The 27,589-nt window shown below is 35.9% G+C and overlaps 1 protein-coding gene and 1 pseudogene across 1 annotated transcript in view; one reads left to right on the forward strand and one right to left on the reverse strand.

Annotated features, from left to right (window-relative positions):
* The window catches only part of ADIPOR2 (adiponectin receptor 2), an 82,136-nt gene that overhangs the window by 34,580 nt on the left and 19,967 nt on the right, over nucleotides 1-27,589 (reverse strand). The window contains exon 2 of the mRNA XM_028531607.2: nucleotides 12,972-13,228. Within this exon, the coding sequence (XP_028387408.1) occupies nucleotides 12,972-13,142 (171 nt within the window). The 5' untranslated portion in view covers nucleotides 13,143-13,228. The remainder of the gene's footprint in view (nucleotides 1-12,971; nucleotides 13,229-27,589) is intronic.
* Nucleotides 20,091-26,550, forward strand: LOC114514015 (annotated as a pseudogene).

Genomic DNA, 27,589 nt, shown 5'->3' on the forward strand with positions numbered 1-27,589 from the left:
ATATGAATTCATTTAAGATGAACTAAATTCATGGTCAATTATTGTCATGTATTCTTTTCAAGCTAATATTTAAAACAGAGCTGTCATGTAGGGGGTCTGTTAAATGTGTCTGACACTTAAAGGAGGAAAGAAGTCATTTCCTGGCCCAGCAACTCTACTCCTGGGTATTGTATATAGCTAACAGAAATGCATCTATTGTTCACCAGAGACGAAAGAATATTCACAGAGACACCATACATAATAGTCCAAGCCTGGAAACAGCTGAGACAGCCTTCAACAAAAGAATGAATAAATGTGATACAGTCACACAAAGAAATACTACAGAGCAATGAAAATGAACAATCTACAGCTATACTAACTACAGATGAATTTCACAAACATGATAGTGAGTGCAATGGTTTCAATGATATCAAGTACAAAAACAGGCAAAGTTAATCTATGCTATTAGAAGTCAAAATAATTAGAGGGAGACTTGACTTTGGGTGGTGAACATACAATACAATGTACAGATGATGTGTTATAGAGCTGCACACCCAAAACCTCTATACTTTTATTAACCAATGTCACCCCAAAAAAGTCAATAAAAAAGTCAGGATGATGGTTACCTTTGGGGGAGAGGAATAGGTAGTGACTACGGAGAAGTCGGTATAGTAAAAGGGAACCTCTGGGACCACTGGTTACACGGGTCTGTCCATTTATCACTCTACCCACTTATGACACATGTACTTTTCTGTATGCAATTATATTTCACCAACGGTTTTTGTTGCCTTTCCTTTTCAAGACCCTCCCACACAAAAAGGTTGGAAAATAATGATGTAGAAGAGATCAGGGATTCAAACCAGGTCTTTCAAAATCCAAGACCCTGCTTTATTCCCCCCCCCCTTTTATCAAATTGCTCCCTTTGAAATTATCTACTGGTACACAGTAATAATCCCTAAATAAAATCAAACATGATAAAAGTAGCCATTAAGTAATGCTGCTTAAAGCAATGACACCTAATTGGACTAATCTATAAAAAATTATCTTTATTCATCTTTTATCCTTCAATAAAAAAGTGTTAAAACTATACTGGGGGATCACTGAAATTTGAAGGTTGAGAAATCCTTAGAAACCACTTACTTCAACAACTTCATTTCAATATAAGGAAACTGAGGCCCCAAGAAATTAAGAACATTGGCCAAAGTCACATAGCTGGTAAAAGGCCATGTTTTGGTAAAACTCAAGTTCAATTATTCATTCATTTCTTTACTGAAATATTTATTGGGCAAATACAACAGTCTCAGATTATTCTAGGCACTGGGGATAGACACTATGTCCAGGTGAATGGGAAAAAACAATAGCCAAGTCGATCTTTTTAAGAGCTGTCACAAAGTTTAGAGAACAATTAAGAAATATAAAACCCAAAATCTAACAGACTGACTTTGTCCTTTAGATAGGATAGTCTTGCCTTTTTAAGGTCAAATTTAAGCAAGTCTTGTCTTTTTTGACACAAATATACACTTTCAATGATGTACTACATCTAACATTGTTAAGTACTTTCCATGTACTAGGCACTGTTCTCACTGCTTCACATGTACTAACTTACTCTCACAACAGCCCTGCACAACAAGGTACATATTCTTACTATATTACTATTATTCCGTTTACAGAAGAGAATACACAGCTCCTCTGGGACTAGCATTACCCTGATGGAAATTCCATCAGTCTATAACCTATATATGCACTGTAAAGACTGTGATCATTGGCTCTCAACTTTTAAGTGTGACCCAGGATCACATGCAGGAGCTTGTAAAATATATGGAATTGGTTTCCAGTCCAGTACTTTCTCTCCAAAGACAAAAGACAAAAAAAAAAAACAAAAAAAAAAAACCCCACATACACAACAAAAAAAGCTTTTGCTTCATAAGGAACCAAAGAGATTAACATCTCCATCACCTCAAATAAAAGACTTTTAAACATTGGGAAATTGAAGGCACCTGTGCACAAAGATACTTCATTTGATGCTACCTGAGAATTAGCGCCACAATTACAATGAATCACTATCACCTATCACAGGTTCTCTTTTCCCATGATTCTGACCACCTACAGAAAAATGTCCCTTAAAATGTATTAAATGCAAATAATCACTGAAATTGCCAAATCACACTTTTGACAATAAACCAATGAAAAGAAAACCCAACCCCCAGGAAGAAAAAAGAAAAAAGATCCTCCAACAAGAGCCCTAGTGTATAACAAATTCGATGGAGCTTCAGTTTCCTTATCTGCAAAACAGAGATACTACTAATACCTATTCCATAAGGCTACTTTAGGAATAAGATAGTATTTGCAAGAGCTTAGAAAATTGCCTCTGTTGAGCCATCATTATTCTTTTGATAAAGAAAGGAATGCATTATTCTATCATAGATTAAAATAAGTATGTTAATTAAGTTTCCCTGAGCATTAAAATAGCATATCCCAATATTTTCTGTCTGTACATCTCAAGTAGTTTACGGAAACTACTTGAGACAATTTAGACATAGAACTCTAAACTGGCTGCTGATGAATTCATTCAACAGCTATGTATTATATGTCCACCATGAAAGACTGACTAGGATCTGAGGACGGGATGCATAAAAGGCAAGGTTATTTCCACCATGGAACATAGAGTTAAGCAAAAATAATTGTTAAACAAATATTTAAGTTGTGATATATTCTGTTAGGGAAAATAAAATGTATAGTTAAAGATAATATAAAAGGAAGTGAGGATAGAGATTCTGAAACAAGTTTCTCTGAGGAAGTAAAATTTAACCTGAATACTAAAGGATGAGCAGCAATTAGCCCCAGGTGGACATAAGAAACCTCCAGGCAGAGGAAATAGCCATGTTTGAAGGCTTTGAGGCTGGAGAGACCTCAGCCCATTTAAAGAAGTGAAATAAGGCCAGTGGGGCTGAGGCTCAGTGAACAAGCAAGAGTATGTGTTGAAATGAAGTTAGAAAGACAGGCAGAGTTGAGATGATACAAAGTCCTATAGGCTATGGAAAGGAGTAAGGATTTTATCCTAAGTGCAATGGGAAGCAAATGAAGTATATTTTTAAGAGTGGGAATGGCATAACAAACTCTGCATTTTTAAGAGCTCTGTTTATCAACTGTGTGAAGAACATATTGAACAGGAACAAGTAACAAAACAGAAAGTCCTATTAGAAGGTCTAGCCCAATATGCCAGACAGAAAATGGTAGTATCTTAGACTAAAGTAGTGACAGTACAGATGAAAAGAAATGGACCGTTAAAAGTTGACTTGATGCAACTTCAGTTTTGTAACAGGTTTGAAGTTAGCTATTTCCAAAGTCTTCAAAGAGGTTAAATAATTAAAATCTTCAGTCACAACTAACTTCAGTAGAACTCCTGATAAAAGCTCAAGAGTCTACTGTGACCACAGTCAGATACAACTTCATACCCAGTAGAATGGCTATATTCAAAGGCAGACAAAAGCAAGCATCGGCCAAGGTATGGAGAGAGTAGAGCCTTCACACATTGCTGGTGGGATGTAAAATGGTACAGCTGCCATAAAAAACAGCTTGGCAGTTCCTCAAAATGTCAAACATTAGAGTTAACACATGACCCAGAAAAATCATTCCTATGTATATACTTAAGAGAAATGAAAACATATATCCAAAGACTGTGTACATGCTAGTTCACAGCAACATCATTCCTAATAGCCAAAAAAAGTGAAAACAATACCACTGACTCTAGATAAATAAAATACAGGATATCTATTCAATGGAATATGACTCAGCCATAAAAGGGAATAAAGTTCTGGTACATGGTACAACATTATGCTAAGTAAAGGGGCCAGTCACAAAACACCACATATTATATGATTCCATTTATATAAAAAGTCCAGAACAGGTAAATCCAGAAAGACAGAAAGTAAATTGGAAGTAGCCCAGGATTAGGGGTTGGAATAGGGAGTGACAGTTAATGGGTAAGAGGTTTCTTTTGGGGATAAAAAAAATGTTCTAAACTTAGATTATAGTGACGGTTGCACAAATCAGTGAATATACTAAAACCATAAATTGTATACTTTAAATTGGTGAATTTTATATGAATGATCTCAGTTTTTTAAGAGTCAACTGTGAGTAAATATGACATTTTCCTTTAACAAATAACAAAGTCTAATTTTATTTCCCAAATAGTTCTTGGAGGACATGTAGACATTTGTCTTTTTGTAAAGCATGTTCCTGAGAAGTTTTGAATACATTAACTGCATTAAATAAAATAGAATTACTTTAGGCACTCACTTTTAAACAATACTGAGCATCTTCATCATTTTCACATGCAGTGAAAGTGCATACGCACAATTGGCATTTAATGCAACTAGGCGGCCTAGGAGAAACTATCATATTTTCTAAAGTCTATGAAATCTAGTTAAGTTCTACGTCCTAAAAAGAAGGAAGAATACTCAAAGAAACTGATGGAAAATCATTAGAAAAATAAAGGATTACACCATGATACAGTAGGTTTATTTACTTTCAAAATAAACAAAAAATCCATTAAAAGGTTAGAATGCATCTAAGAAAATTAACCTTAACAAAAATAAGGTGTGCAAAGGTTCCATCAAAAAACCAAGTACCAGCTGTTGACTCTAACCTCTGGACTCAACATAAACACTCAGGGGTAGGGTCTACAACTGAGCAACGAAGTCAAGCTGGTGCCAGCTGTCATAAAGGCAGCTTTGTTCAGCAGAAAGAGCAGTCAGAAAGACTTGGCACATGCTCTTTTAGCCATGTGACCTTGAGCAAATGAAGCTTTCTAAATCTTACTTTCATCCACTTTCAAAAAGAGATCGTGTCTGTTGTTCCTATTTCAGAGTGCAGTCCTGAGAAGCAAATGAAATAACAGCTATGAAAGTGCTATACACACATTTAAGGCATTATTCCAATTATTTAGAAGAATACATTCTACTTGTTAAAAGTTCAGATAGTTCCACTTCAAAACAGGAAATTATAAGAACCTTTTTCTATAACTCTATCCCTCTTTCTTTTCTAGCTCTCATGATTACTCTACACTAATAACCCTAAAATTAATAGCAATGGACAGTAATGTATATAGAGTAAATATAGAGAAGTTGCAACGAATAGAGAGGAAGGGCCAAGAAGGACCAGAGCAGAAAATTTCATTAAAACTACCTCCCAAGTAGGCAGGTAATACTGGCAGATGCACTAATTTTTTCATAAACCACCTTTGCTTCTTTGGCAAATAATTTCCACTCGCAAGAGAAACAATACATAAAGAATTTTCATCAGGAACAAAAACACAGTTTCCTCATCTGTAAATTCAGGTAGTAAACAAGATGGTTTCAGAGAAACTTGCCAGCTCTAACATTCTACAATCTATGGATCAGATAGATCCTCTCCTTGATTCCTCAGAGAAAAATCTGTTAAAACAGATGGAAAGAAATGGTTCCTTTGGTCTACCTGTTCACTTTTAGGTTGGCTCTAAGATTAAAGGGAATGGACAAAAGAGTAGTGCTGTACCTTATAAACTGTGGACTTTTCAATTCACTTAGAGTGTACAACATCCTCAATCCACAAGCAATAATGAGGTATAACAGTTTCTGCTCTCGGTGGCGAGAGACTGGATAATGGATGACAATAATGAAGGCTCTCCGGAACCAGAGACAAATCTGTCCAGCCCTACCCCTGGGGGTGCAAGGAGAGCACCTCGTAAAGATCCACCCAAAAGGTTGTCAGGTGATATGAAGCAGCATGAACCTATGTGTATTCCAGTGAGTGAAAGGAAAAAATTTCCTACGAGAGCCCGCAGGGTTTGTGCCGCCCATGGAAAAAGGAGCGAACCTAGATACTTACGTAAATTTTGTTTTGATCCCTCTTCATAGAGGAAAGTGTTTTATGCAGTACCATACGTTAAAAAAGTACTAGGAACTTTAGTTGTTTAATTAGTTAACTGTTTTTGTAAATAAAAATATTATAATTATTGAAAAACAACACCTAAAGTGCATTATGATCTGTAGTTATGATGATTTAGATAACGTGCAGTTTGCCCAAAAACATGCAGTCCCTGGCGTATGTCTTAGAGATTTCTATATGGTACGCAATGTGTTAATAAGTATTACTTTTGCAGTCCAAAACGCCTCCAAAATAAATACTTACATCTATACATTTATCATCAGTAGACTGCAAGTGTACTGATTTAAGAAAGTACAAGCCAAAAATTAAAGGTTTTTTAATGTAAGTCTATTGAATAATTGTTATTATTCTGCATGGAAAACCAGAAAATTTTAAAATAATATCAGCACACAGGAACCACACTTGGAGAAAAGTTCACTTGTTTGAACATCTTTTTCCATGACAGAGAAAGAACTGTTTATTACATGTGCCATGAATAATTATCACCTGCTATTCACAATTTGATCTTCTCCAATATCTGGCTTCTGTTCCCAACTGTCCAGCTCTTAAGTTCTGCAATGAATACCATGTTGCCAGAACCAATGGTCACATTTTCATCCTTTTCATCCTTGATCTAGAGTTGAACAGCACCAGACTCAAACTACAGCTCCCTCCTCGCTCCTTCCTGAAATACTTTTTTGTTTTTTTGTGGTATTACATTTTCCTGGGTTTTCCTCCTCTCTCACACAAACTTTTCTTTTTTAGCTTCCTCTACTTGCTTGCTCTCCTTCAAAGACCCTGTGAATGCTGACATTCTTCAGGCTGGATCCTAGCACCCTTCTCTTATCCTTCTCTTCATTCTTCCTCCCTGATGTAACCTTAACCACTTCAATAGTTATGAATAACATCTATACTGAAGCTACTTGCTAAATGATCATCTGCAGCACAGACCTCTCTGGAATTCCACACTTCAAATTCATCCTTCTTACCTTTTCCTGTCTCAGAATACAGTATCATAACACCCATTGATCCAATGATTCATATCATAACTTCAGAGTCATTCTTGTCAATTCCTTCTCCCTTATCCATCACATCCAATCCACCAGCAAATTCTGTCAACTCTACTTCCAAAGCATACCTCATATATACCCACTTCTTGCCAATTTCACTCACTATCACTACCAACCCAGACTAAACTACTCTCATGAATTTCTGTGGCAGCCTTCTAGCTCATCTACAGTTTTATCACCCCTCCTAAATGCACCCATAATATACTGTCTTCCCATGAGGGCCAAACTTAAATTTTTAGAACATAAATATGGTCTTATTACTTCCCTGCTTAAAACCTTCTAATGGCATCCAAAGCATTTCTCCATGTCATAGCTTACAAGAGTCCTTACCTACATGTTTTTTACTTCATCTTTTTTTACCATCTTCCCCCATCCATTCACTACACTTCTTAAACACGCCAAGTTGTTTTCAGACTCAGTACCTTGCACATTACTCCTCCTGTTCTGTTACTTGAAATGCCTACACACACTCTCTCCTTTCCTCCTTTCCACTTCCATCAGCCTTTCCTAAGCATTCAGTTACAGTCACTTCTAGAAACTGCCAAAGGTATTACTTTATCACTATCAGTTCTTTAAACTGGATATGAGTATATTCCAGAACAGTTCAATGTGTATTATTTGAAAACCTCTGAAAACATTTAATATCAAGAAATTGATAAAAATCTGAACCTTATTTTTAACTGGAAAGGAACACATACATCATGTACTATCCTATGCCATATGACAAAAACAACTCAGGGAAATTAAATAACCTATTTTATAAGGCTATAATCCTGTGTTCAATAACCTGATCAACCGTCTACTATTTGCTTATTGCATTTCTACTTCCTTTGAGATAAGCCCAGTCATAGAAAAAAAAAATACTAAAATTTGTATGAAATAAGGATCCTGCATAGTCATAAGGATTTGATAAAGAACAACAAAGCTAGAGTCATCGCACTTCCTTACTTCAAAACATATTACAAAGTTACAGTAATCAAAATAGTATGGTACTGCCATAAAGACAAAATATAGAACAATGGAAGAATAAAGCAGCTGTTCCCAACTTTTTTGGCACCAGGGACCAATTTATGGAAGACAATTTTTCCAGACCAGGGGTAAGAGGATGGTTTTGGGATGATTCAAGTGCATTACATTCAAGCTCACCTCCTGCTGTGTGGCCCAGTTCCTAACAGGCCTGGACCTGGACCATAGCCCAGAGGTTGGGAACCCCTGGAATAGAGAACCCAGAAATAAACTGACACATATATAGTCAAATGATGTCTAGCAAGAGTGGCAAGACTACACAATAGGAAAAAGACGGTTTCTGCAACAAATGGTGTGCCCAAAAATGAAATTATATCCATATCTTATACCATATAAAAAATCACTTCACAATGCCTTAACTAAAAAAAAAATCTTAAATATAAAACCTAAGACTATAACTGTCCTAGGAGAAAACAGAGGAAGAGCTTCATAATTTTTATCTTGGCAATGATTTCTTGGACATGACATCAAAAGCAAAATTAGACAATAGGACTACGTTATGCTAAAAAGCTTCTTTACAGAAAAGAAAACAATAAACAGGGTGAAAACATAACCTAAGGAATAAAAGAGAATATTTGCAATCCATATACCTTATAAAGGGTAATATCCAAAATATATAAAGAACTCCTAAGAACTCAATAACAAAAACATAAAAATAGTATTTCCAGCCAAGATGGAGGCATAAAGGAGATACACATTGCCTCCTCACACAACCAAAAGAAGGACAACAACAAATTTAAAAACAAAGATCACCAGAACTACCAGAAAATCAACTGTATGAAAGTCCAACAACCAAGGAGTTAAAGAAGAAACATTCATCCAGATGGTGAGGAGGGGTGGATTGAGCAGCTGAGGTAGAGAGGACTCGAGGCAAGGCAGCAGCTGGTGGACCGGGTGGAGCCACGTTTGTGTGCAGATAAACTGGGAAGAACAACTGGGGAGCGAGATAGACTGTGCAACCCAGGGTTCCAGAACAGAAAAATAAAGCCTCAAAACCTCTGACTATAAAAATCTGTGGGAACTGCAGCAGTGGGAGAAACTCTGGACCTCACAGGAAAGTTCATTAGAGAAACCCACAGGGTCCTACAATACACAAACCCACTCACCCAGGAATCAGCACCAGAAGGGCCCGATTTGCCTGTGGGTAGCAGAGGAAGTCACTGAAAGCTGGCCAAGAGCTAAGCAAGCAGCATTGTTCCTTCTCAGACCCCTCCCCCACATAGCGCACCACAGCACAGCAATGACAATGTAGGTTGCCTCACCCTGAGGAATAACTAAGGCTCTACCTAGTCACTACATAACAGGTGCACCGAGACAAAAATATATGGCCCAAATGAAAGAACAGACCAAAGGTCCAAAAATATAACTAAAGAATGAAGAGATAGACAATATATCAGATACAGAGTTCAAAACACTGGTAATCAGGATGCTAAGAGAAATGGTTGAGTATCGTCGCAAAATAGAGGAAGAAGTGAGGGCTATGCAAAGTGAAATAAAGGAAAATATACAGGGAACCTATAGTGAAGGGAAGGAAACTGGGATTGAAATCAAAGGCCCAGAAGGAAGAAATAAACAGTCAACCAGAACAGAATGGAGAAATAAGAATTCAGAAAACTAAGGAGAGGTTTAAGAAGCTCCTGGATAACTTTAAACATTCCAACATCCGAATCATAGGGGTGCCAGAAGGAGAAGAGGAAGAGCAAGAAATTGAAAACTTATTTTAACAATGAAGGAGAACTCCCCCAACCTGGCAAAGGAAATAGACTTCCAGGAAGTCCAGGAAGCTCAGAGACCCACAGAAGTTGGACCAAAGGAAGCACACACCAAGGCACATCATAATTATGTTATCCAAGATTAAAGATAAGGAGAGAATCCTAAAAGCAGCAAGAGGAAAGGAGACAGTTACCTACAAAGGAGTTCCCATAAGACTATCAGCTGATTTCTCAAAAGAAACCTTGCAGGCAAGAAGGGGCTGGAAAGAAGTATTTAAAGTCATGAAAGGCAAGGACCTACATCCAAGATTACTCTATCCAGCAAAGCTTTCATGTAGAATGGAAAGGCAGATCAAGTGCTTCCTAGATAACATTAAGTTAAAGGAGTTCATCATCACCAACACTTATTATATGAAATGTTAAAGGGACTTATCTAAGAAAAAGAAGATAAAAAATATGAACAGTAAAAAGACAACAAACTCACAACTGTCAACAACTGAACCTAAACAAACAAACAAAAAAAAAACAAACTAAGCAAACAAGTAGAACAGGAACAGAATCACAGAAATGGAGATCACATGGAAGGTTATGGCGGGGGGGGTGGGGCGCATGGGGAGAATGGGGGAAAAGGTACAGGGAATAAGAAGCATAAATGGTAGGTACAAAATAGACAGGCAGAGGTTAAGAATAGTATAGGAAATAGAGAAGTCAAATGGGTTATATGTATGACCCATGGACATGAACTAAAAGGGGGGAGAGAGGGAAAGCTGGTGGGAGGGTGCAAGGTGGAGGCGAATAAAGGGGAGAAAAATAATGGGACAACTGTAATAGTATAATCAATAAAATATATTTTAAAAAATAAAAATTTCAAATCTTGCAAGATGAAAAAAATTTTTTTTAAATAACCTGATTTAAAAATTGGCAAGACTTGAATAAACATTTCTCCAAAGACATGCAAGTGGCCAACAGGCATATGAAAAGGATGCTTAACATCAGTAATCATTAGGTAAATGCAAATCAAAACTATGAGATACCATCTCATGTGTTAGGATGGCCATTATCAAAAAAAAGTAAATAATAAGTGTTGTTGAAGCTGTGGAGAAATCAAAACCTTTGTGCACTGTTGGGGATGTAAAATAGTGCAGCTGCTTTGGAAAACAGTCTAGAAGTTCCTCAAAAAATTAATAATGGAATTGCCATATGATCAGTAATCCCACTTCTGGGTATTTATCCAAAAGAACTGAAAACAGTATCTTGAGAGATATTTGCAATATTACTCACAGTAGCAGAGGTAGAAACAACCTAAATGTCTATAGTGGGCAAATGGATAAAAACAATGTGGTAGATAGATACAATGTAATATTATTCAGCTTTTAAAAAAGAAGGCTTGTCATATGCTACAACACAGACAAACCTTGAGGACATTATGTTGAGTAAAGTTAAGCCAATCACAGAAGAACAAATACTATGTGATCCCACTTAAATAAAGTATCTAAACTAGTTAACCCACAAAAGAAGGAAATAGAATGGCAGTTACCAGGGACTGAGGGGTATAGTTTCAGTCACACAAGATGAGTATGTTCTCGAGATCCACTGTACAACAAGGTATATGTACACTAAGTTCTCACTTGACACCAATAGGTTTTTAGAAACTCCAACTTTAAGTGAAACGACGTGTAGCAAAACCAGTTTTACCATCAGCTAATTAACATAACTAAGAATTAACTTCCTATAGCAAAAACATTACCACGGGTCATAAAAACATTACCAAACTTCTAAATAAAGACCCAAAACACTTTTAATATTAAACAATGAAATAAATATAGCTGTACATGCATCCGAGAACAATTAATAAAAACAAGTAAGAGAATGATTTCCCAACTCACTTATCCCAGTTCAGGGTCACAGATAGCCAGAGCCTCTCCCAGCACAAGGTAGTAATCTACCCTGGAGTTTATACCCTTCCACCACAGGATACACTCACAGACAACCCCATTCACTCAGACTGGGACAATGTAAACTTGCCAATTAACCCAACATGCACATCTTTGGAAGGTGGGAGGGTAGATTTCATGTTATGTGTTTACTACAAGAAAGAAAAAAAAAAAAAGATTAAAAAATTTCACTCATCCAAACCTAGTGATAATTTTCATTAGCTGAATACAACTATTTAGGCCTGAGAGAAACACACCTTGCTCAGCCCAAATAGGAATGTCTTAGCTGCTAGTACATATTACTATGAAATGGCAACAAAAAAGCAAAGTCTTAAATGTGTAAAAAAATTCTTGCCTAAGATATCTGAAAAACTTCTTTTTAAACAGTAATGCTAACTTAAGACCAAATTATACTCACAGTTATTGTAGGCAAATACTTTTTTATTAATCCCATAAATTACTAATCTGCCTGTGTACATGGAGTACATGCACGCACACATCTAAATGATCAGTCACTATAGCACAATCTAGTACAAAGTTAGCTTACAAAATGTAACCAAGAATAAAAAAAGAAATGACCTTAAATTTCTTGTCACAGTAGCCTATATCGTTACAAAGCCCTGGTGAATACATAAACATTTATCTATATAAAACTAAATAATTTCATCAAATAAATGTATATTAATGTATGCATGTAGCTCAATAATATTTATTCTATTTTGCTGTTTAATATTTTAAATACTGCTTGTAGTACCAAAATTCATTTCACAAACTACTAATGGCAATAACCAACCATTTGAGCCACAACACTGAATGCATGCTACGTAATTCCAAGGTTCCAAAGCACATAGTGAAATATCTATAGCAATGACTTTCTGATGCTGTTTACAGGTATTTCTACCTTTGTTTTTTCTAGGTTTATTATGGTGGCCTAAATAAAGGCTGCTCTTTTCTCTGGGAAGTGAAAGATTAAAATCTGCCTTCCCTTCCCAGTACTCTACTGACTTCCAATGTATACACTACAGATAACCCATACATGAAGAAGTATTTCCAGAATACAATTAGAATTTCTCCAAAATATAAACAATAATGTCATCACTAAAGCACTACACATTTCCTTCCTCAAACAAGATGAAGCAGATTAAGTATGATTTTAAGTATCAACAGAAAAGGCGTAACTACGAAATTGAGTAATACCTAGCTAATTTAAGAATAAGAGACTGCAAATAATCCTGAACAAAACTTACAAATGTGCTCAAGGTTCCTTTTCAAAATCCCATCCTCTCTCCAGCCACACTCCCATAAACTTTTGCTTTACTTACCATCCTGCCACCTCAACTTACTTTTTTATGATGGGCAGAAAGAGCAGATGCCTCTAAAACAGGCTCCAAATCTCCTTGGTAGTTGCCATTATCACTTCTCTCTGTACCATCAGGTTGGTACCCTTTTCTGAGCCGTATTTCTGGCTCAGGAGTCCTGCTGCACTCCAATCGGTTTTCCGCTGTCTCGTTCATGGGATACACAAGCTTTTCTTACAAAGAGCTTTTTCTTTCTGTCTCTTCTTCTTGGGAGGATGGACTTACAGGATAGTGATTTAACCCTAAAAAGAAAAAGGTTTTAAGTTAACATTTTAAACACATTAAATGAGTGCTGGGGAAAAAGAGAGGTTATATTATTACACACTTTACACACTGAAATAATAAAACACTCAGAAATCAATAACAATAAAACATGTCTAAAAACATGCATTTGCTGACAGGAAAGACTGCCAAAATCTATTTTTAGTGAAAAAGCAGGAAACATATACAGTATGTTCCCACTTACCTATTATAAAAATATAATTGCATTATGTACATAGAATAATTACTGGAAAAATATTCTAAATTGTGCTCTTGGTACAGAAATGAACAGGAAAGAACCTAGGGCCTGGAATGAGAAGATTTACTGATCATTTTCTTCTACCTGCATATTTGTGTCACATAATACACCTTACTTTTTTTTTATTACAAGCATACCTAAGTACAGAAAGAATATATGTGGATTTTATGAACTGTAGCTGGGTTTTACATATTCATTCTCATTTAGATGTAATGATCCTCCATAGGAAATTTTTACTGTTATTTTACGAGTGAGGAAACCAAAACTCACCATGCTTTGTATGAAATATATAGGACAAAATCTCTGACTTATATAGTATACATTTTTGGTAATCTTTTACATTTAAATTGCTTAATATCTGACATTTCAATATTTTTGAGTTGTTTTGAACTCTAACTAGACTACCCTGGAAGAAACTCAGAATCGGAGCATACTTTTATATTCCTGCAAGTTCCAAGAAAATGCTATGTACATGTTTAATGAATAGTTGGTATTTAAATATTCTTAAGTGTTTTGTAAAAACACTTTCAGAAGTCCTAAATATCTCTCTAAAATGAACTGCAGTAAGCTTCCTAGAGTACAATATTTTAAGTCCTTGGCCCTCTCCCTCTTAAATAACAGTACAAAAGGAGGAGCAGAGCAAAGTGGGTGGACCTGGTTACCATAAGAGGTAAAAGGTGTACTTAGTGTTCATACATGTGAGCACACAAGACTTAGTCCAAGAGTTTTAATTAAACAAACAGTTAGCCTGTTTCATAAATCATGTGATTTTGCTGCAGGGTTCTCTAAGGGTCTTCAAAGTTTTGAGAGCAATAACAAACACAAAGAACTTTAAAGATCACCAAACCTGGGCTTGTGCCTATCACATAAGATCCCGAGCTAGCATATTTATAATACTGAGATTATAAATGATGCTATTAATGCCCAATTCTGAAAAAGAGAACAATAGTACTGATTTACATTCACTTCACATGTGCAAACTAGGCTCAGAGCTTAGGTAAATTTATTCAAAGCCATCAGTCTATAAATCAAGAGCAGCTGGAATTTATACTGAGGTCATTCTGGCCCTCATGAAGTTCGTGTGCTTTCTACTACCCCAAAAATTAAGACTAGTAAAAGAGAAAAAAGGTTTAAGAACATGAACCTGTGAACAAAAAAGGGGTTCTTTAATAAAACAGACAAGTCCAATGATGGAAAGTAGCCTCACAGGGTGATATGATCATAAATTCCTAAGTGGTGGTTAGTCATGCTCCAGGCCTATAACTTCTTTAGTGAAAGGTTTAAGCAAGTCCTGTCCATTGTTCTTGTGAATTTAGGTTAACACACCTTTGAGATGCTACAAGTAATCCTTTATCAGACCTCTCCGGACACAAATAATCTTGTTAACTACATTGTGCCTTGCTTTCTCCAACCTTAAGGTAATTTTCTTTATGTTCCCTTCTTAATTCCAAAAATATAAAAGAAACTGCAAAACTGGCATTCTCCAGAGAATCTGAGATCTTGATTCCTGGCTTAAATAAACTCTTATAAAAATTCTCTGCAAATCTGGACATTTCTTACAGAGGCAACCCCTAAAGTCATTCTGTTTACATGGCAAGCAAACTAAAGAATCAAAATCTTTATTCTCAACATAGCAAGTACAATAAAACTTTCTGCAAAGTAGCCTTGAAATATAACCACAGTGAACTTTTCATAAGCAGGAGCTATGTATAAAGGCATGTTGTTCATTAAAGAGAATATACATGGGGTGCCCTATTAACTAGATTTGTTTTATAATCCTGAACTCAGAAACAGCAAATAAATGTTTTCCAAAAAAATCTGTAAGGATTCTCCATAAAATAAAAACACATTTACAAAATCAATTTCCAGGAAAGGCCTGAGATCAAAACACAGTCCTATCAACAATGTTTTCTAAATTTACAAGTACGATAAAAGAATGCACAAAATTAGGCACTGTAAAATCTCCAAAAAATTTTTTAATTATATTCACCATTTTACATATTCTAAAGTAGGAAGACCTACCAATATATTTTAGGGTTTCAAAAATAGAATTGTTGGAGAAAAAAATGTATTTTGTGAACCTTCCGGTTCCCAAAGACTTAACAAAAGAGCCCAACAGGACACTGGAGAGAGTTGTAATTTACTACACATTTTAATTCTTTTGCATTCTCTCTAATTATAAAATGAATTCCTACTTGAATGCAATACTTTGAAACCCAAAGCAATCAATTCTAAAACCCTAAGGTAAAGGTAGAAAGTAAAAGTGTCCTTTATCACCATTATTAAACTCTGTCCTGGAAGTTTTAGACAGTTAAACAAGAGAGAAAAAATGAAAATTTTAACTATTTACACATTATAACACACTTTATAAAACGCAGAAGCAACTGAATAAAAAATTACAGTAAGAAAATTCATCAAAAAAAAATCCAAAGACACATGAAACGATGTTCAATATCGCTAGCTATCACAGAGATGCAAATTAAAACCACAATGAAATACCACTTCACATCGGTCAGAATGGCCATCATAAACAAAGCAACAAACAACAAGTGTTGGAGAGGTTGTGGAGAAAAGGGGACCCTAGTGCACTGTTGGTGGGACTGCAAACTGGTACAACCACTATGGAAAACAGTATGGAACTTCCTCAGGAAACTAAAAATGGATCTGCCTTTTGACCCAGCAATTCCACTGCTGGGACTATATCCTAAGAACACTAAAACACCAATCCAAAAGAACCTATGCACCCCAATATTCATAGCAGCACAATTTATAATAGCTAGGTGATGGAAGCAACCTAGATGCCCATCAGTAAATGAATGGATCAAAAAACTATGGTACATTTACACAATGGAATTCTATGCAGCAAAAAGAAAGAAGGAGCTCCTACCCTTTGCAACAGCTTGGATGGAGCTGGAAAGCATTATGCTAAGTGAAATAAGCCATGCAGTGAAAGACAAATACCATATGATCTCACCTTTAACAGGAACCTAAACAACAAAACAAAGAAACAAGCAAAATATAACCAAAGACACTGAAAAAGAGGACAGGCTGACAGTGACCAGAGGGGAGAGAAGAGAGAATTTCAGGGAGAATGGGAAGGGTTTACAGGAACAAATTTAAAGGACACATGGACAAAAACTAGGGGGAGGGTGGTAATGGGAGGGAAGTGGGGAAGGTTGGGTGGGTGGGCTGGATTGGGAGTAAAAGGGAGAAAACTGTACTTGAACAATGATTAAAAAAAAAGAAAAAAGAAAATTAATCAAAGTGAGTGGGCATAAATTTAATATATAGATATCAACAGCTTTCAGGCTAAAGCCCACACCAGTTGGTTATTATGTAAGAAATTAATATACACAGGAAATTTAAAATTCCCAATGCTTAGACTTCACTTCCCCTTCAAATAATGCAGTCATCCCTAGGGGTGCAAGGGGGGTTAGTTCCAGGACCCCTGCACATACTAATATCCAAGGATGCCGAAGTCCCTTTATATAAAATAACATAGCATTTTGCATATAACTTATGCATATCCTCTGATATACTTTAAATCATCCATAAATTACTAATAGTACCTAAATCAATGTAAAAATGTGTTATACTGTATTGTTTATGAAATAATGCCAAAAAGTAAAAAATCTTTACAGACAGACTACTGTAGGTCTATCAGCAACAAGGTAAAATCCATGGATACAGAGGACCAACTTATCATATTATTTAAAAGCACCAAGTCAGTTTAACTGGTACCTCAAAATCAATTTTTTATCTGTACAAATTGCTAGCTTAATTGTTTGACACCTCCAGTCTAAAAATCTACCTCTATTCCAGGAAAGGTATTTTTTAAAAAAACCAATGGCTTGTATCATCCATGAAAGCAAGGACTTCTGTTTTGTTCACTGCTGAAACCCAAATTACAATAGATACATAGTAGACATTCAAAAAAAGTCTCCTGAATAGATGAACAAATGTCCCATTCTCTAAGGGGGAGGGGGATGGAGAGAAGAAAAGAAAAGGAATTAAATTTATTTATTTAATCATAGCTAAATTGGGATTCTTGCCTAGACAGATTGGTACAATGTATTACTTCACCTATTTTGTGGCTTTAATTTTTATGTTGCCCTCATTTTTAAAGAGTAGGCAAAGCTATGGACACAGTATGGTGGTTCCTCAAAAAAATTAAAAGCAAAATTACTATATGATCTAACAATTCTATTTCTGAGTATACACACAAAAGAACTGAAAGCAGAGTCTTGAAGAGACACATACTCACATTCATAACACCATTATTCACAATAGCTAAAATGTGGAAGCAACCCAAATGCTACCAATGGATGACAGTTAAACCAAATATGGCCTATATATACAATATTATTCTGCCTCATAAAGGAAGGGAATTCTGACATGAACTACAACCTGGATGAATTTTAAGGACACTATGCTAAGTGAAATAAGCCAATCATGGGGAAAAATACTATATGATTCCACTCATATGAAGTACTTAAAGTAGTCAAAATCTTAAGAGACATAAAGTAAAATGGTGGTTGCCTTGGGCTGGTGGGAAAAGGGAGTGAGGGAGTTACTATTTAATGGGTATGGAGTTTCCATTCTGCAAGGTGAAAGAGTTCTGTAGATGAATGGTGTTAATGGTGGCAAAACAACATGAAATGTACAACATGACTGTATACTTAAAAATGTTTCACATAGTAAATTTTATGTTATGTATATAATTTTTTAAATTGAGGGGGAGGTAATCTCAAAAACTTTCGTGCTATATGATTCCATTCCAAAAAGTGCCATACTTTTTGGAATCCATTATTGTATAATATTCTTAAAACAATAAAAAATATAGAAATGAAGAAGACAGGGGTAGTCAGGAATTAAGAAAGGCATGGGAGTGACAGGGAACTGGATATGGCTATAACAGGGCACCATGAAAGATCACTGGAGTGACAGAATTGTCCTGAATCTTGACTATATCAATGTCAACATTATGGCTGTAGTATATATAGTTCTGCAAAATTTCTACCACTGGGAGAAAGTAGGCAAGGTGTATGGGGGATTTGTTGTTGTTGTTGTTGGTGGCGGTGGTGGTTATTTCTTAGATTAAAACTACAATTAGCTCAAAATGAAAAGTTTAATTAAAAACAGAAAAAAACAGAATACAAGTCCAGCTTCACGGTATTATACATAATATTCTACACCAAAAATTTCAATGCAAGGAGTAAAAGATCGTGCACATAATTTCCCAATAAAACATGTATACCACAATGCTAACAGCATCTAGGTACTAAAAATAATTTCCAAAAAAAAGATCATTAATACATCTACCTCACCAAATAATGGCAATGATGATTAAGACAATAATAGGTCCTTCAAAAAGTTAAACACAGAATTACCATGACTCAGCAATTCCACTCCTAGGTATATCCCCAAAATAATTGAAAGCAGGGGCTCAGGCACTTGTGCACTAATATTCCAAATAGCCAAAACATAGAAACACAGGCATGTGAACAGATGAATGGGTAAACAAAATGTGGTATGAACATACAATAGAATAGTATTCAGCTATAAAAGAGATTAAGTTCAGATTCAAGCTACAACAGTTAGAACAGAGGTTATCACAGCTGGGGAGAGGGAATAATGCAGAGTTATTGCTAAAGGTTAAGTTTTTGTTTTAGGTGATGGAAAAGTTTTAGCTTAGATACTGGTGACAGTTATACAACATTGTGAATGTACTTAAGGCTACTGAAATTGTAAACTTAAAAATGATCAAAACTGGGAGAGGCAGAAAAGGGTATAGAAGGAATAAGTGACAATGAAAGGAGACTTGACTTGGGGCAATAGGTGATTAGCACCCAATACAATATTCAGATGATGTATTATAGAATTGTACACCTGAAACCTATAATTTTATTAACCAATGTCACCCCAATACAAAAGAAAAAAATCGCCAAAATTGTAAACTTCATGATATGTGCACTTTATCACCATAAAAGATAATATCAGCATCCAGAACATATTTAGTATTTATTGTATGTCAGGCACTATGTCTTTTAAATAAGATACAAGAACTACCTTATTTAAAATCCTATGAAATGGGCACTACCAGAATCCCCAGTTTATAGTTGTGAAAGTAAAGCAAGACAGTTTGACTAACTAACACCAACAAATAGTAATTGGAGAGCTAGAATTTGTTTCCAGTCAGTCTCACTCCTGGTGCTACTTCTATAATTTTATTAATAGGTGATTAATATTAGCAAAGAAAAGCTCACTTCACTAATTCTTATTTGGATAATAAATAAAAAGAAAATATGCCCTTGCTGGTGTGGCTCAGTGGACCGAGTGCCAGTCTGAGAACCAGAGGGTCGCCAGTTTGATTCCCGGTCAGGGCACACGGCCTGGGTTGCGGGCCAGGTCCCCAGTGGGCAGCACGTGAAAAGCAACCACAATCAGTGTTTCTCTCCCTCTCTCTCTCCTTTCCCCTCTCTCTAAGAATAAATAAATAAAATCTTTTAAAAAATAGTAATGTTAAAAGTCAGTTAACATTAAAAATTGGTGAATAAAGGGGATAGAAATGTACTTCCAAAACCATGCTAAGTTTAAATCCCACGGAGTCCACAGCTGATAAAGTAAAGAAAAAAGATACCAAATTAAAGTTTTAAGACCTGTGAAGTAAGATAATGAAGGCTACATTTCAGTAAAATATATTCCAGTACTATACTGTCTTTTTGTCTAATAAACTTTTTATTGATGTAAAAAAATACATTCAGAAAAGCACAAAAAGTACCCAAAGTTCTCAAAGTATAAATGATGTTTAATCAGCAAGAGACAACATTCTAGTACCCAGAAGACCCCTCTCCCCATCACTGTACAGTTTTTAAAATAAAATTAAGAGGCACTACTCCTTTCCTTGCCAGTTAAAATGTGATAAAAATCTTCCAGCAAGGTTCCCTAAAGCAGGTCTGCATTAACATATCTAGTACTTCTTCTGATAATGATTTACAAAAGAAAAAAACTAGCTACTACTCAAAAAGAAAATGGGTACATTTAATATCCTTGCTGGTCCCATTACCGACATAAACTATTCCATTCCTAAAAATAATCCCATTCCATTACTGGCTCAGATTTGTAGCCACTATATTTTTACTTCACACTGAAGTCTGAAAGAAGAGGTAATGAGGGACACAACATACCAACCCTATCATGTAGAACATTTTGCACCACTCAGGTTTCCATTCAAGGAAAAACATGAACTTGATACAGAAATCTCATTAACCATGTACCAACTCCAAACACAAACTTCAGTGTGGAACGATAGGCTACACTCAAGTAATTTCAGTATACAACTTTCAAGTCACCTTGAAATTGGCTCTTTCACCTTAGAAGAAGCCAACAAAATCATGGAACATATTTTGCAGCCTATCCTCTGCCAGTGAATAATAATCTAATTATAGACCTAGACAGTGATGCCACTTGACTTAAACTACTACTCTACTCCCACTCACTGTGTATCAACCAATACAAAAAGACATGATACCACTGGCCCTTAGAATTTTAAGACTTAATGCTCTAGTTTTATTTTAGTTTTTTTTTTATTTTATTTATTCATTTCTAGAGAGAAGGGAAGGCAGGGAGAAAGGGAGAGAAACAGTGATCAGTTGCCTCTCACACACCCCCAAACTGGGGACCTGAACTGCAACCCAGCATGTGCCCTGACTGGGAATCAAACAGCAACTTTTTAGTTCCCAAGCCGTTAATCAACCCACTGAACCACACCAGCCAGGGCAATGCCCTAATTTTTAACAACCTCAAAGGTGATGGTAGATGGTAACTTAATTTTTAAGAATTAATAACAATCTCTAATTCAAACATGATTGTGAGGACTAAATAAGCTAATAGAGACAAAGCACCAAAATTAATTGAAATCATGCCCTGTGAGTTTGGTGGTAGAACAGGATCACTAATTAGAAAGCAAGGCTACCAAACATCAAGCACCTTACAGGTCAAACACGAGCAGTCACATCAGAAGATTCTAAAGTCTCTGATCACAACAAATACTAATGATAAACCAGTATTTTAAAAAAATCAACAAAGTGTCATGACATCTTAGATTTCTGCATTTGCCTTTGTTTTTAAATATTTTATTTAGTTTTAGAGAGGAAGGGAAAGAGAGGGAGAGAAACACTGAAGTGCAAAAGATACATCAATAGGTTGCCTCTCACACACCCCCAACAGCCCAGGCATGTGCCCTGACTGGGAATCAAATCTTCAACCTTTCAGTTCACAGGCCAGTACTCAATCCACTAAGCCTCACCAGCCAGGGCATGTTTTTGATCTAAAAGAAAGGATGCATCCACATGATATTTTTTAAAAAATTAACAAAACATATATTTAACTTTTAAAATAAATGTCTAGCCCTGGCCACATAGCTCAATTGGTTAGTGTCACCCTGATATGCTATGGTAATGGGTTAAATCCCCAATTGGGGTACATACAAGAAACCAATGAATGCATAAATAAATGAAACAATAAATCAGTATCTCTCTCCTCTCCAAAAAATCAATTTAAATAATTTTTTAAATAAATGGCTAAAACCCTAGCTCATAATCATATAATGAACAGGAAAAGTATGAAAATAACAAAATCCACATTAGCAATACTTAGTCTTTTTTCATTAATATTAAAAATTGAAGCCAATACATGATTTCAAAATATGTGATGGGTTCAATTCTTTATATTACCAAATGAAAACCATTCAGTCTTTCAAATCATTCTAAAACTTCTCCAGCAATGGGGGACGTACAATGGCTTCTTCAAATGTTTAATCAACGTGGCTCCGTCAAAAGACATCATCTGTTTTGTTCAGCTCTCCAGACAATTATGATATCCACTGGTTTGTTGCAAATCACTATTTAATTCAAATTTGACTAATCCAGATTTAATAATTCTTATTTAACTTTTCCATAAAGGACCCATTTTTTAATTTCTGCCCATTTCCCGGGGTCTTTCTGGAGTCTGCCAAATTCTTTCATATCCTATCTAGAGTAAGAAGTTCAGAGTTAGATTTTTTTAAATGCTCTTTACAATTACAACCATGTGATATGTGATGCAAAGTATACATGCAAAATACAAGACTAACACACTATTACTGAGGCAGCTACAATAGTTTCTCCTAAATTTCCAAATGTTTGTTTGCATAATTTTTTTTCATTACTGATTTGAGAGAGACAGGAAGACACTGATTTGTTGTTCCATTTATTTATGCACTCACTGGTTGCTTCTTGTATGTGCCCAACTGGAGATCAAACTGCAACCTTGGCAGATCAGGATGACACTCTAACCAACTGAGCTACTCAGCCAGGGCCTGCATAATTTTTATTAACTGTAATGAATTAGCTTTTTGTGTTAAGTAACATTAACAATTAGCTACATGATTTGTATTGTTACCTACTAAAATTTCTCACTTTACGAGAAGAAATCACGTCAATTCTCCCAAGGAATCTATGTCAATTTACAGCTTATAAAGAATTTACAAATCTTTCATCTTGTAATCCTTTCAAAAACTTTAAGGTAGATGGGACTTGACCAAGTTCATAAAAGTTCAAGGGAAATTTTGGTATAATGAAAAGTGTCCTGTATATGGTATCAAAGTGAGTGAGTCCAAATACAGGTAAATTCTTGGACTGTCATTTAACTTCCCTAGACAAAGCTCTCTCATGTCACAAGAGGAAAAATATCTACCTCAATGTTTTAAAGAGGATTGTGTAAGGTATATAAAGTATCTTAACAGAAGGTACTCAAATAACTGCATCCAAGCAAGTGTAAAACCAAAACTCAAATCTAGGCCTAATAACTATTTTTCTGCTTGTTTTTTCACAAGAAAAGTTCTCAAAGAGGATTCTATAGTTGCCACTTCTACTCCAAAACCTTATATTCTCATTCCATCTCTCACTTCATACCCCTCTACAATCTAGCTTCTATTCCCTCTGAGAGACCACACTCGACAAGGTCATACCAATGAAATCCTTATTACCAACTCCAGAGGATACATGTCAATGATTCCCAAATATTCTGGCCCTAACCTCTGAACTCCAGAATACCACTATATACTATTACCAAATATAAAATCTCTATCTACATGGGTATCTGTCATCTGAAACTTAACCAAATACAACTCATCACTATCCTCCTCTACCCTCTAGTCTTCCCCAACTCAGTAAACTGTACTATTAATCTTCTAATTGCTCAACTCCTCCTGAGAAAAGAGACATTACCTTTTTTTAAAGATTTTATTTATTTTCAGAGAGAGGAGAAAGGAGGGAGAAAGAGAGGGAAAGAAACTTCCATGTGTGAGAGAGAATCAATCGGTTGCTTCTCGCATACCCCTAACAGCGGACCTGGAACACAACCCAGGTATGTGCCCCTACCAGGAATCAAACTGGCGACCTTTAGGTTCCCAGGCCAGTGCTCAACCCACTTAGCCACATGTCTTCTGTCTTCTCTCCTAAATTCCCAGCACCTAAAATAGCAACTAGCACATAGTAAGTGTATTCAGTAAATACTTAGCAAATTAATGAATGAGGAATGACTGCTCACACTTCAAGAATAAATTCAGGAGCAAAGAACCCCTCAGGTTCTTAAACACTCCTTTCTTCTCACTTATTCATGTTTCTATTATAGTACCTGTCAGAATTTCTGCTGCCTATGGTAGTTATCGACAGCTACTATTATGGGAAGTTGGTGACTGCATCACTCAACATTGTTTTGTATATGTCGTCTGTACTCCACATGGACCTGATCTTTACAATACAGAACCCTAGCATTTCTATTTAGTTAGTGGATTTCTGAATTTTAATGTAGTCATTGCTTTGGCTCTCCTGGTCTTACCCACTGGCTTCTCTTATGGAGTATCTACTGCAAAGATTTTATATTCACAATTTAGGTTACCCATATTGGCTTACTTTGGCTCCAATGTGTATATCTGGTTTATAATTTTCTTCAGCCTCCTAAAGAAGAGAGATTTTTTTCTTGTATATCCACTTACATGTCTCTCTGGTGCTGTAGCCCTGTCTGCACTTCAAAAATGTCACCACTTCATGTTTCAGTGACACTGCCTGGAGCATTATGCTGTACACTCAAATTAGCTGGTGTTAGGAACACTCTTCCTGTTTATTCTCTTATCCTTTTCTCTCTGTGTGTAACTCTTCAGAGGGTATCATGGGCCATTTGATTTGTACCCAGAATTTTACCAAATTGCTACACACCCAACCATCCACAATGTCCCAGAAGGCCAACCTGTTAATGTCTGTGTAGGAAAAGAGTGACATCAATTTTCTAGCTTCAGTTCATTCCATCAGAGTTCAGGGGCTAGTTACCAAAACCTCTTGTGGAGGGCCACTGGCCACCTAGATTGTTCCTACTGACAAGAATGACCAGAACCTAGAGGAGCCATCCACATATACTGACATCAGTAAATTTATTGACACCATTATTTAGTGGATTTGGACACCATGAGAGAAACACCCAGGGAGATAAAATAATCATCCAATATGGAATGAATCAGCTAGGCCTACAGACCATTCCTTAGTGCTTCTAGATCTTCAAAGCTGCTAGGAGCACTTTAGGTCCCTGTCCCCTTCCTGTCAGATTAGTACGGAGTATATACAAACTACACCATACCCAGAAGGCAAAACAGATCAGGAAGTAAACTGAAGGTCAGCAACATGCGTGGTCCCAAAAGACAAAGATCCTGTTCTGGTGATTCCACTGACAGGACTCCCTTCCAAGTCATCACTTGTAACATTTGTAACAAAGGCCATCAAACACACACTCATATTACACTAACAGCTTTTGTAAATAGTTGAGTAATTACATATTTCTACTTTATGCTTCCACTGTAACGTATTAAACTGCTTTTCTAATATTAAACGTTCAGGCTACTTCTAATGTCTTGGATCCATAAATCTTTTGTACACATCATGTAATATGCCATCACTTTTATAAAAGGAGAAAAATAAGGGAAGACAGAGATGGCATAGGGGTGGGAGTGGGAGAGATTTTGTTATATACATTTTTATATCTTTGGAATTTTGTACCATGTGAATGTATTATTGACTCAAAATAAAAGTAAAATATCAAATATGTAATATTCTTATTGACTTTACTGGGGTGCCACTGGTTAATAAAACCACACAAGTTTCAAGTGTACAACTCAATAAAATATCATCTGCATACTCAATTTAAATACCAAGCACCAGTCTTGTCGAAAGGTGTTAAGGTATTGGCCAAGGGCAGTCAAGGATGAGTAAAAGGACCAGTGCCCCAATTACAGCACTTTTGACATAACTGAATGATGTCCTCCCGGAACCTTGTCTACAATCTAGTTGTTATTTATCATTTCAAAACTGCAAAATCAGCCCTGGCTGGTGTGACTCAGTCAGTGGATTGAGTGCTGGTCTGCAAACAGAAAGGTTGACAATTCAATTCCCCGTCAGGGCACATGCCTGGGTTGTGGGCCAGGTTCCCAGTACGGGGCGTACAAGAGTCAACAAGTTGGTGTATCTCTCATGCACTGATGTTTTTCCCTCCTGTCTTTCTCCCTCCCTTCCCTTCTCTCAAAAAATAAATACATAAAATCTTTTTTTAAAAACTGCAAAATCATTTGCAGAAGCACCAACAGAAAATACAGCCTAAGAATAGTATTTTGAAAATATAAAAATGTCTTTAAAACATGTCATAATAAATCTCTCTAAATACATCTCTACTGAAAACTTTGATTTTTTTTCTATAATACACTATGAAAGAATCATTCACTTGTTTATTCAAAAACAGCAAGTCTCTATCACTTAAGATAACATTTTCCTTTGACTTAAATCTTCATGTCAATCTTTTTCTTCAAAACAAATCTTAAAAAAGAAAGTTTACTGACTCAGAAAACCCTATTAGCATTTGAAATGTTCTGACCTGGGGTGTCATCTCTTAAAATCTCAGAATCTATTTATAAAAGCAGTTCTGGATTCATTTGGAATACCCAATCCTTGAAATATTTTTTTAAAAATGAAAACAAAACATCTTAGGGTCAAGAAGCCTTCTTTAGAATCAATCTTTCTATCTACAATGCAAAGGAGGAGCTCAAAAATTTTTGCTGAATGATGAGGAGGAGGAAGAGGATAAAATCAGCTAACATGTACTGAGTGCTTAAAGAACATTTCCCATAGATTATCTCTTTAATCCCTACAACAATCCTGGGAGATGGATTATTTCTTCCATTTTGGAAATGATAAAACACCCAGATAAATTATAAATAACTTGCCTGAGTTAACTACGTTAATAAGTCGCAAACTAATCTATCCAGCAGTTCCCAACCTTTCTGGCTTCAGGCACCATTTTTATGGAAGACAATTTTTCCACAGAACAGGGTTGGGAGGATGGTTTCAGGATGATTAAAGAGTATTACATTCGAGCTCATCTCCTGCTGTGGGGACCAGTTCCTAACAGGCCTCACCAGGCCATGGCCTGGAGATTGGGGTTAGGCAGACTAGCCTAACACCCAAGTCACTGCTCTTATCCACTACCCTCTATGTTTGAATCACAAACTGTTCTCGAATGCGTGCGAGTACCTTGTACTTTATAACAATGTTGAAAATATTAAGAAACGGTAAAGAAATGGAGAACATGAGCCCTTACTGTACACACCAGAAGCAATAAAACAATTGAGTACAATTGGAATTCTTCCCGTTCAGAACATTTATGAGCAGAAAAATGTCAATAAAACAAAACTGATAACTTAAAAAATATTTAACTGATAAAATGGGAAAAGTTCCCAACATATGTTACTGATATAATTCTTTCAAAATAATGGTACAGTTGCCCTGGCCATGTAGCTCAGTTGCTTGGAGCGTTGTCCCAGTACACCGCCAAGGTTGTGGTTTTGATCCCTGATCAGGGCACATGCAAGAATCAGCTAATGAATACATAAATAAGTGGAACAAACTGGTATTTTTCTTTCTCTCTCTTAAATCAATAAATTAAAAAATTTTTAAATTATATAATGGATAACTGAGAAGGAATAACATCTAGATTTTTAGAC

The sequence above is a fragment of the Phyllostomus discolor genome, chromosome 2 (genome assembly GCF_004126475.2).
Source record: "Phyllostomus discolor isolate MPI-MPIP mPhyDis1 chromosome 2, mPhyDis1.pri.v3, whole genome shotgun sequence".
Taxonomy (NCBI): Eukaryota; Metazoa; Chordata; class Mammalia; order Chiroptera; family Phyllostomidae; genus Phyllostomus; species Phyllostomus discolor.